Here is a 12074-nt window from a genome sequence, read left to right on the forward strand (position 1 = left end):
CTGTATTTCCGTGTTTGTAATCAGTATGTTTAGGACTTCTGCGCTCTGATTGGCCGCACAAGAACACGGGTGGGGTTGCTTTGCTCCAATAGGCTGATAAAACGCCCGCGTACGCAGCCAGAGTGACAGATGCTGGAGGATCCAATGAGCGCGCTCTGCAATGTTTGATGGATTTTGGCAGAAATGTGATGGTTCTGGATGGTGGATTATCAAGAGAGGCAATGTCCAGGGAGATCTTACGCAACATGTTCCCTAGATACACATATTCCCTAGACTGCATCACTGTCCTGTCCCAGAGGGAATGGCAAATACACAGAGGAGATGGGAGTTCAATCCAGTAGTATTTATTCATCCCAAATGGGGCAATTTAAAATGATGCAATTAAAAGGTACAAACAAACATTAAAAACAAGACAAAATAAACATCACATAAGAAAAAGAGACAAGAAGAGGCAACATTGCCAGATTAACAGTTGGACATTTGCATATTTGTGATATTAAAGTGCATGCAGAGTGCAGGCAGAGGTCAGCAGTCATATGCATATAGATGAAATTAAAGTAGTTGGGGAAATAGATTGTATGAAAAGAGTTGTAGATGGCAGTTTTTTTTCTGGAGGGTTGTTAAACATTATAGTGTGTAATATTTGCATTCCTGCATATCTGTTTACAAAGGCAAGGATCTGAGGTAAGACTGCATCATATGACAGTTTGAGCACTGTTGGGACTCCTGTGCTGTGGATTCCTCTACGAATGTGAAACTACCTTAGAAGCAGAGGCTGTTAGAATTGGAAGGGTAACTTTCCAAATGTAATCCACTCCAGACTGCTAATTTCCTGCTTAAAATGGCAGTTAAAAAACATGCTTCATTTCGGTACACCGAGCTAATTTGATTAGTTTCAGGATCCATCTTTATTTCAAGTTGTGTAAAATAAACTGCAATATGCACATATCACTCCCATTCTACAAACCTCCACTAGCTTCACATTCAGCAAAGTATTCAGTTCAAATTACTTTTCCCCACCTATAAAGCCTTCAATAACCTGCTGGCCCCATTTTACCTGACTGACCTCCTCCACCATCATGCACCCTTCTGCAGGCTCAAATATTTGTCAAACTCAGATCTTATCTTTGCCTTATCTTACAGTCTAGATACTTTTTGTCCCTTCAAATATGTGTGTAAATATGTATGTGATCCAATAACCAATCACCTATAATTTCAAAAGTAAACATGCTCTCAGCACTGTGTTATTTTCAGGAATAGTAACAGATTACAGTCATAGTTCTTGTAGTTGAATAATTATAATCTGACTGCATGTAATTCATCATTCCCCGTCCCTGTAGGCTACACATGACATCATCTTGAACAGGAACGTTACGGAGACCCACATGCTGCCATGTATGGTCTGTTCCGTCGCCCATACATGCACAGTGAAATGTGCATTACACATGTGTTACATTGCACAGATTTTCTGAGATTGTGAGATCATCTGCTGTGCGTTTAAGATATGACTTGATTATGGAAAAACAAACAACTCACTTCTATGTTCTGGTTTGGAATGTGTATGCTGCCTGGTTTTACAGGGGATGGTGACTTTTGACAGTATTCAGTCAGCTCTGAGGTTTGCATGCAGTCAGGTTTAATGTGTGCCTCTTCATTCCAACACACCACTGTGCGGACGGATGTTGAGCTTTCCTTAGAAGAAGGCAGCAAGAGGGAGAGGGAGAAGGAGAGAGAGAGGATGTACAGAGTAGCAAAGAAAGGGCACGGGAAAAAAGAGATCGTAGAAAGAAAAAAGAGTGGGTGAGTGTAAAGGGTGAGAGAGAAGGCGAGAGTGACACCTTCACACTCAGTTGTCAGTTTGCTTGTGGGGTCCTCTCTCCCTACGCTCTCCCGCTCTCGCCCTCCTTCATCATCCCCCTCTCGCCCCTCGTGTTTGGTTTTCAGACTGTGAAGTCTAAGCCAGGGTAAACCATGTCAGCAGGGATGAAAGACAGAGGGGGCAGAAAAGAGGGAATGAGAAAACAGAGGTTGGGAAAGACCCGAGGGCGGAAATTTGGAGGGGGTTGGTGAGATTTCATAGAAGGGGGAGATGGAAAGCTTTGCCAAAAAATTGTGTCATCCATCAAAATCTCAATAATGTATTCGCAAGCAGACTGCTACAGTGGAATTTTAACTCAAGTTGTGGCCAAAGTAGGCCCAAAGGTTATTCAATGCATTTTTTCATATTTGGCGAGAATTGATAAAAAAAGAAAATCAGCCATGATTTTTATTACATCACCATTTTTTTTTTATTTCACTAAAGATTTTTCACATTTTAAACAGAACAGTTTTTTTCATATAATTTTCTCTATGTACAAATTTACATACAAACATGTACAAAATGACACAAATGTGTTTAACAAGGAAACAAATAAATTGCTATACAGTATGACTGTAATTGTATTGTGGGGAGTCCCTTCAATCTGATATTTTATTTTATCATGTGCAAGTGTGTTCACATCTGCAAACATCACCATACCAGCCAGTGTACCATGATACTGTCAAGACAGTGGAAATGAGTGAATGGCCATAATCATTGGAGAAGCTCAGCTCCCAGGCTACATACGACCAAAAACACCTTTTACCTTTAGAGTTCTCTTTATCTGCTTTGCTCTCTTAATCAGTGGTTCTCAACCTGGGGGTCGGGACCCTCCAGGGGGTCGCAAGATAATTTTGGGGGGGGTCACAAGATGATTCATGGGATAGGAAAATATCATATTTCTATTATACAATTTTTTTTTGTTCTTGTGAAATACTGAATATTAGAGCCTCTAGGCCTCCTCTGATAATCAAATGAAAACAACCTGAAAAGGGAAAATTATTCTTTGGTTGAACTGTTCACCACTCTGAATAATGCAGCCTGTGATGGGGGTTGTGAGTAGGCACGGCTTTGCTTTATGGGGTCACAAGCCAAAAAGGTTGAGAACCACTGCTCTTGTCCTGTTCTTCTATCATTCCCTAACATCAGTTCAAAGCAAACCATACAAGTGAGTTTCATACACAAGCGAAACAATAAAAACACAATCACAATTTGTTCACTCATATCGTCTTGTGACTCAAAAATGTGTGATGTCAGATATTTTCTGAGGTGTTCATCGAGAAATGCAACGAGTGAATGAAAGTGTCTGCTTGCATGTGTGTGTCTTCATCATACAGAGTGAATGTCAGCGATGCTTTGAGACAATGACTTAAATATAACCGAGAGCTGAGTGCTACACAACGTGACAAAAATCCTACATAAAGTATACCACCATTACAGTACATAACATTTCCAATACATAGGATCAATAATTTCTCTACATGTAGAGGAGGAACAATGAGATTGACAATTTGAGATGAGCAAAGCCAGGAATACAACACACAGCTGTACCCATGGTATGAAACTTGAGAAAAAACGAGAATAATTGTTATCCTCTTGTCATTTTTTAAATCTGGTATTAATTCATTAGCTATTTTCACCTCTTTGTTTCCAGTTTTGTTGATAAAAAAAAAGTGTATCTTAAATGAGAAATTGCCATCGTCATAAAATAAGAAAAAAAATGTAGGTCCTCTTCTTTGGAATGATCCACATTCCAGCGACTTCCATATTCACACACACAAAACACATCAAACACACAAACACACACTGGCAGCTCTGTCCATGCTCGTATAAAAAATCTGTATAAAAAAATCTCTGAGTGTTCATTGTGCCAATGACCAGCATTGGGTTAGCATTGTCTCTGTTATGGCTCGGCCTGGGACGACCAGTGTCACTCCATCCCAGTCAGCCTTAGTGCAGCATCAGGGCTAATAAGACTGGGATCATGGTGAAGAAGAGAGAGAAAGAGATCAGCTGCGCTCCTGAACTGCCGATACTCCTCTGGACATTAGGCTCCATCACAGCAGGGTCATCTGAGGACAGAGAGGGGAGGAGGTGTCAGTATTTGATGTCATCACTCATGCCCGGTCAATAGACCCAGCTGAACTACTCTGTGTGAGCTCTTTTCAGAGGCTGAAGTGTATTTTTCTGGAACAATCCTCACCTGCTGGGAGTCGATTAGAGGGGTTGTGCACTCCTCCAGTTGTGGCAAACTTTCCTTTTCCTCCATCCACCGTTTTCTCCATCTCCTCTGCCTTGGCTTTGTCTGCCTTGGCCTTTCCAGAGCCTTTGTGGCCGCCAACATCCACCCTCAGCCTCAGACACTCCTGGCCATGGTGATGCAATGGCTTGGCTGGTGAGAGTCAGAGAATGAGTTGTTTAATACAAGAAACCTTCTTAGTATCACCTTAAGATGTCAAGACTGCAGGTGTTGTTATTAATACTGGAGTAAATGCTTACAGATATAGTAGTAGCTCTCTCCCTGGCGGAACTCCTTGCCCAGGGTGAAGGGGGTGAAGCGCTGGAACTTCTCGGAAAACCTCTCAGGAGCGTGTTGGGCGAAGGGCCGGGAGCACTCCCAACGCAGCTGGTCAAAGGAGTGAGGTTTACACACCTCGTAGTCCTCCCTCTCCACCATGTACAGCACGTAGCGCTCGGCGTCCTGCGACAGCACCTCACCACGGGCGTAGTGGGGGCAGATGATATCCAGGTAGTCGTTGATGCGCACTTCCACTGTGTACTCATCCCACAGAAAGCTACAGGAAAACAGGAAGAAACAGGTGGTTACTGACAAAGGTCCTCACCTTGAGCAAGAAAACATTGTTTCTTTGCAAAATGACTAAACAATTACAGAGGTGGATGTTAGCTGTTAGGATTTTATACACGTGCGGCACACACACCCAGTGAGGCACAAAGCCTGCTGGCAGCCTGGACCCAACACCTGTTAGGACTGCAGCTCTGAATCTATGATAGCGTGCGCTAATCACATGTACACACATGCAGAGCAACAGAAAAACAGACTTACTCACGCAAATACACGTTTTTACACACAGCTACAGCTGCTGGGGTGTTAGCCACACAACATGTGAGAATGTTTGTGTTGGTGTGTTCTGGTGTGGGACTTGTGCAGACCTGTCTTTATGTGACAGAATTAGAAAGAGGTCAGTCAGGCTGGACTTGTTCAATTTGTTTTCAGACAAGAACACGCCATTAACACGCCTAGAATCTCATAAACTCTCCCTCCATCTCACTTACAGACCCTTCTCTCCTTGCTCATTTTCCCTTCAGCAGGGCTACCATGTTGTTTTAAGGGTTGAGTTTCACTGCCCACCTGCCTACAAGCAGACACGATTCTGAGTGACAGCTCACCCCCTCCATCCCTCTCTGTCAGTCTTTCACTTCTCTCTCCATCTGTACAACCCATTTGACTCTTTCTGTCCTGTCTTTTTCAAACTGTTTTCCAGTTTCTTTCTCTCTCTGCACCTGTTGGTTTGCCCATGGGTGTGACTGCTGTTGTTACTGTTGTGACTCCTCGCCCTAATTTGCTGTCTATCTGTATCTCTGTCTCTCTTTCTCCCTGACTCCGTCAAAGAGAGAGACAGAGCGGCAGGAGACAGACAGTCGCTCTCTTTCTCTCTTTTCATCTTTACCCTTCATTTAGTTTTATGGTTCTTTTTAAGCCTCCCCTGTCTCCTCTTCGCTCACTTCCTACGCTCGTTTGTCTCTGTGTCCTAATGAAGTACACAGACATTGTGAAAAACAAGTACAGAGTCTGCACAGTCCAACGGCCAGTTGGACTGAGTTGTGTGAAAATTTGTAGCTGAGGAGTGAAAATTCATACAGTATCTTGAAATTAAATTTCACTTCTCATTTATCTGTCCTTTAGAGTAACCATGATGCAGTTGAGGCTGAGCTGGTACATGTGATGTGTGGCCGCCTGCCACATTGCTACTCCTGCTGCTCGGTGAGCATGTGTGTTCAGCCAAGGGCCTGGAGCTGATGAGACTGATATTTGCATATTACTCTGATTACATCCTCAGGGGTTAACAAACTCTAATCCCTAAATTCAATCTGTGCTGAAATTGAATAACTGCATGCAGAGTTGTGCGTGCGCATGTGTGTGTGCATAGGCCTATGCATGTGTGTCTGTGGGTGTGTTGTAGAGAGTGTAAGTGAGAACAACGCAGGCCCTAGTGTGTTAACTGTGTGTCTACTATTGTTTATGTATGCTGTAAGTGTGTGCCCCGGCATCAAAGCGTGGGACGAGGTGGCTCTGACCCCCCTCCTGTTGTTGTGACTCCTGTTAGGACCCCCTAGCTCAGTCACAGACACACTGGCTCCAAACATGGGCCTCCAACCCCTCCTCCCTGCCTCTGTATGTGTGTGTGTGTGTGTGTGTATCGGTTAACGCTAACCTACCTGTCAAAACATGCATTGTTAGCTGAGCACAACTCTACACTTCTTAGCCAGGGCTAATAGGCAGATTACCCTCTGCCTCTCTCCACTTGCAATCAATGTGCTCTCAAACAAGGCTGAAATCCTCAATTTAGCCTGCAAACACTGTGGTGCATGTTTCTTTGTAAGCGTTTGTTTGTGTGAGTGTGCAATCCTGTGCATGTGCATGCCTTTGTGTGTGTGTGTGTGTGTGTGTGTGTGTGAGAGTGTTTGAGTGAAAGAGAAAAAAGAGACAAATACACACACTCACATCTGTAGCAGCTTAATTGGCCAAACAATCTCTTTCTCTCATCTTGTTCCTCTCTCCTCTGTTTTCTTTGAGACCAGTAATAACAAGGTTGGAGAGAACAAGACGTTTGGGGATCTTTAGTGGTTCTCTCTGAAGTAAAGAGTCTTTTTTAAATTGTATGGAATACACCTTTTTCCCCGCACACTGCGTCCTTGTTAGTGGTCTAACCTACCCCCTCATGAAAATACAGGCTTGCCAAAAGCCAACAAAACAAATAGATTCTGTTGCTAATCTCATTCACAGCTCACAGTCATGCTTTTAAGAAAACTCTCCCTTTATCCTTCTCTTCACCTCCTCATTTCCCCCCTTCCCCCCCTCCGCCTGCTCCTCTCCATTGGTCTGGCTAATTAAAAGCTGTTAGGGGTCTGGGGCCAATGTGTTCTCTAGAAAAGGAGGGGAGGGGGAATGAATGGGGTGTAATTATACCCTTCCCTCCCCAAAGACAGAAAGCCTGAAGGCTACAGGGCCCCTTCAACCCCTGTACCTTACCCCCTCTGGAGCTTTCACTGCTCTGTGTGTGTGTGTGTGTGTGTGTGTGTGTGCTTGTGCATGCGCGGATGTGTTGGTGCAAGTATTTTTAGTGCTTTCACATTAGCTTCCAAGTTGTCCACTCACTAATAGAGATTTGTGCATGTTTGTATGTGTGTTATCCAACTCTGTGCTACTGCAGCCAAAGGAAATTGGTAGAAATCCACCCGGCTGATGCCTATTGAACGAGCCAGAGCCCAAACCCACACTCTGTTCCACCTTGTTCTCTCTCCATCCTCCTCACGCTCTGTATCTTTATGTCTCGCTCATCAAAGCTCTCTGCTGCTGGAGAGTCTCGTCTTTCTCTGCCTCGTCCTTCCTCTCTGACTGACAGTTCTCGGGAGAGTGAGAGTCGCATTAATGTGATAGCTATCCCGTATGTGAGAGAGCCAGGTGTGTGTGTGTCTGTGTGCGCATTGTTGCAAAGAAAAAAACTCTACCACCCCACTTTTCACATTGCTTCTTCCCGTGTGTGTGTGTGTCTGTGTTTGGTGTTTGCATGGGAGAGAAGACTCTCTGAAGACCCTTATTCAGGGCGTCTCATGCCCCAGGCTCAGTGAGCACATCTGTTTATCAAGGCCTACTGGAGCCTCTTGTGTGTTTGTGTGTGTGTGTGTGTGTGTGTGTGTTTGCATGTGAGAGAGACACTGAAGTGTGGGTAAACAGAGAGGGTTGAAGGTGACTGTAGTCTTTCTTCCTCTCTCCCGTGAACAGGTCATTTCTCACTGCTGAGCTACTGTAGCTATTACGTCAGTGGCCAGTGTGTGTGTGTGTGTGTGTGTGTGTGTGTTATAAGGGTGTAAGACGGTTAGTGCTAGTGGTTATGACAGTAGGTGAGTTGTTCAACACTCGGTTCTCCTCACTGGGGCTTTGAAGTTTTGCCATTGTCCTTGTTCTACTTTATCACCTCCTTTCCCTTTTCCCTTTCTTTACTTCTGCCATCCCTCCTTCCTTTTCCTTCCCTTCTCCCTGACAACGCTGCTATCCCTCCATTTGTCCCCTGAGCTGTCAGTGGTTTTGTTGAAGGAACTGACACAGGAACTCTGTCTTTCACTGCGTCTCTCTGGGGAGAGTTTCCAACTGTCAGCCGGGTCGAGGGGTTAGAGTTCAGGGTCGCAACTTCTCACACACACTCCCACTTACTCAGCAATGCAGAGATTTGTTACAAAGACACACACACACACACACACAGCGAGTCAGCGCCACTGAAACACTAAACAGATGCATTCCTCCACCATTTGCTCCGCAGGTAATCAGCAGTGAGTGTGTGCAAACACTGGAATGTCACGACGGGGGGTTTTGGTTTGGACGGTTTATTGCGTTCTCACATGACACACTCATCAAATTTCTCCATTCACACTCTCACACACTCTTGCTTTGAGGTGTACACTTAATACCCCATTAATTTGCTGTGGTATGGCAGATTCACACCTCCTTTCACACAGGCTGAGGAGCTGTCAGCAGTAATAATGGCTTTAGCTGCTCACTAGTGGGCTACTCTAATAGAGCTGATCTAATATATACACTTAAAAGTCTATCTATATTAGCCTCCATTGTAATCTGCCTTCACTCTCTCTCTCCATTTCATTGTCTTCCAATGAGAAGATCGGTGCAGTGGGAATTCTACCTGTCTTCCTCCACTAGGCAATAACACAAGGAGCTGAATGTCCCTAGCAGGATTATCACTGCAGCACACAACTCTGGAGTTCCCAGTAGCACTCAGTTTGCAAATGTGTGTGTGTGTGTGTGTGTGTGTGTGTGTGTGTGTGTGTGTGTGTGTGTGTGTGTGTGTGTGTGTGTCGGCATGTGTATGTATGTGAGCATGCATGTGATAGCTGAGACAGTGAGAATGCCACCGGCCTTAGCAGGATTTGAGAGCTTTTAAAAATGTCAACACTGCCGTTTCTCACTCATTCAATTCCAAATTTCTCCCCTCCCTTCATCCATCACTGTCCCCTCTCTCCTCCCTCCGTCTGTCCCTCCTTTATCCTTCCAGAATGAACCCTTCCCCCCTCTCCCTCCGTCCCGCTCTACTCTCTATTTTGCCCTTGTCTCTTAACGCTGACATAATATACCGGAGCTCTTCATCCAGGCTAATTTCTCAACACAAATCCCTTTCTCCAGTTCACCCCTCTGTCACCCGGCCTGCACCCCCCACCCACACCCACACCCCTCGCCTCTCTGACCCCCAAATCTTTTCACCCCGTCCCCTTTTCGCAGCCTCCCATTCTGTCTGCCATGAATAGAAAAAGGCCAAATGGTATCATGCTTGGTTTAATATGCTAGTATGCTGGGGGTCACAGAGAGTTAATATGTGTGCCTGAGTCTGTCTGTCCGTCTGCCTGGGAGAGAGGACAAGTTCAGTCATTTCTGAGAATAGCTTGAATTTAAAAGGAAGATTCAAATTAGTTCTTCTTCTTTTTCTGAAACAAGTTTTGAATTAAAAACTAAAAATCAAAACAATTCTCAAATACTTGAGCAGTAGCCCATCTGACCCACAGCCGTTACCCATTTTGCCCTTAAGGGGGCGATGGTGAGCTACGAGAGGACAGCAATGCCAAGGTATGCCTGAAATGCTATGAATGAGCAGAGTACACACACACACACACACACACACACACATGCATACCCACACATACTATGATAATGTTGGGCAAAAGCAGGCCTCTCTAATGTTAGCGGAGCGAGGCTCAGAGGCGCTCTGTCCTCTGTGGAAAACTACTGGGGCAAACAGAGGAAGGTCTGTGAGAAAGAGGGGGGACTGACCGAGAGAGAGGGGGGAGGGAGGAGGGAGGAAGGGGGGGGAGGAAGTCTGGACCGCAGATAAGGTGGCGAGAGGAAGAGCTGAGAGAAAACAGGGGTACAGGGACAGAGCGAGGAGGGGGGGGGGAGGAGGAGAGGTGTGGCCCTGAAATATAGAAATTAGAAAGCAGAAAGTATTAGTTCACAAACTGTACTGGACGTAATCCCCATGATTCTCAAGCTGTGGCGTGTGCTGCCATGCGTGAAGGTATGCACGTAGGTTTTTAAGTGCGTTAGGTAAGGGGAGCAGTTATGTCAGCAGGAAATACACACAAAGCCATCCGATGTGATTGAATGGGCAGAAAAACAGGCTTTATAGCGAGCTAAATGGAGATGTCCTATGGTGCTTGTAATTGATTGTTCTGATGCAGGATGAATTCCATCTGGGAGATTATGGTGGGTATGATCCTGCCGTAACAGCTACAGGTTTACAGTCTAGCAAATATGTATATCACAATGGCTCACCCACCCACACACACACATACACACATACACGCATACGCACATATAGACATAAAGGATACAGCTGAAGGCAGCAGAGGAGAGTTATGCCACGGGATCACAGTAGCATAAATATATATAGAACCAAGCCAGTGGGATAACGGTTTTTGTGTCTATGGGTGAGACGGTCAGATTACGAGCCGTCTGTAATCTATGTTAGTGTGTGTGTGTTCTCATTCTAGTGAGATTAGAGGCCAGCAACCAGAAGGGACACGAGTCAGGGAGGGGTAAATCACGAGTGGAACGGGATGGAGGGAGACAGGGGAAAGAAAGAAATGTATAAAATGAAGAGGGTAGAGGGTGGGGGGTTGGGGGCAGGTGGGGGAGAGACAGCACCGTCACCCCAAACCCATCCTCCACGCCGTCTGTGCGTGCTCAGGCAGGCCCAGCCACCTCAATAACAGCAGGGCAGACGGAGTCAGACACAGACAGAGATAAACAGAATATTACATTACACCCAACTCCTGATAGAGATATTTGTACAGAGACGAGGCGCATGGGAAACAAACCTACTGAATGGGAGATGGATGAGAGCAGCCGGATAACACAGATAGAGATAAAGGATATAAAAGGCAGTGGGACTACTCTGTTAATAGCCTTCTATCTGCACAGAAAAGAGGAGACATTGAATTCACTTGCATCAGTAAATAGAGAGAGAGAGGGAGCGAAAAAGCAAAAGAGAGAGAGACAGAGGGAAGGAGAGAGAGCGAGGCTTGGGGCGACTGGCCAGTCTAGGAGGAGACCCAGCTGTTAAGGAGAGGAGAGGGAGTGGAGATGGAGAGAGGAACAGACAGGTACAGACAGAGGGAGGGACACACACACACACACACACACACACACACACACACACATACAGCTGACAGAGTTGAGTATAGTAACATGGGGGTGGAATGCTGGCTGTAGCTAATATTAACATACAAGTCCTCCCTCTTGCCCCCAAGTGTGTGTATGTGTGAGTCACACATTTATCAGGTCTCGGTAATGCTGCCTACGGTAATAGCCACTCCCCACTTCGCTGTGACGCTGAAGCTCTTGCAACACACACACACACACACACATACACAATCACGTCCTCTCAGTTCACAACAAAAATAAAATCACTTCCAGTAACAAGGAAATTTGCCAAAACTAGTGATTAAGCTGCTGGTTAAAGGGCAGCGCAAGTTCACAGCTCTCTCTCACACAAACACACACATGTAAGCAGACACAGGCAGAGGCACGTAGTGTAAAAACAAGACTGGACCAGACTGAGAAAAACATGCCTGTCCACCTGTCATGTAGCAGACGGAAAACTGTACTCACATGCGCACGTACACACACACACACCCACACACACAAACAACCACTCAGTGTCAAATCCCTACAGGGCTGAGGCCACGGATTAAGCCATAATCATTAAGTCACACTGACAGAGTCGGTGAAAAACACACACACACCCACACACACACACACACACAGGAGTGGACGTGTACAGAAAGATACACACCTCCCTACTGTCTACTCCCCACCATGAATGGACAGGCTGCTACCATCTGGGCACTGTCCTCTACCTAAGACAAATCACTGCTCACAATCAGACCAAGAATCAATTAGCATCAATTA

General features: G+C 45.4%; 1 protein-coding gene across 1 annotated transcript in view; it reads right to left on the reverse strand.

Moving 5' to 3' along the window:
* Window positions 1-2269: 2269 nt before the first annotated feature.
* efna1b (ephrin-A1b) overlaps window positions 2270-12074 on the reverse strand; it is a 12381-nt gene continuing 2576 nt past the window's right edge. The window contains exons 2-4 of the mRNA XM_071911208.2: window positions 4358-4653; window positions 4062-4250; window positions 2270-3930 (exon numbers count right to left, since the gene is read on the reverse strand). Of these exons, the coding sequence (XP_071767309.2) occupies window positions 3809-3930; window positions 4062-4250; window positions 4358-4653 (607 nt within the window). The 3' untranslated portion in view covers window positions 2270-3808. The remainder of the gene's footprint in view (window positions 3931-4061; window positions 4251-4357; window positions 4654-12074) is intronic.

This window comes from Centroberyx gerrardi, chromosome 12 (assembly GCF_048128805.1).
Source record: "Centroberyx gerrardi isolate f3 chromosome 12, fCenGer3.hap1.cur.20231027, whole genome shotgun sequence".
Classification (NCBI taxonomy): Eukaryota; Metazoa; Chordata; class Actinopteri; order Beryciformes; family Berycidae; genus Centroberyx; species Centroberyx gerrardi.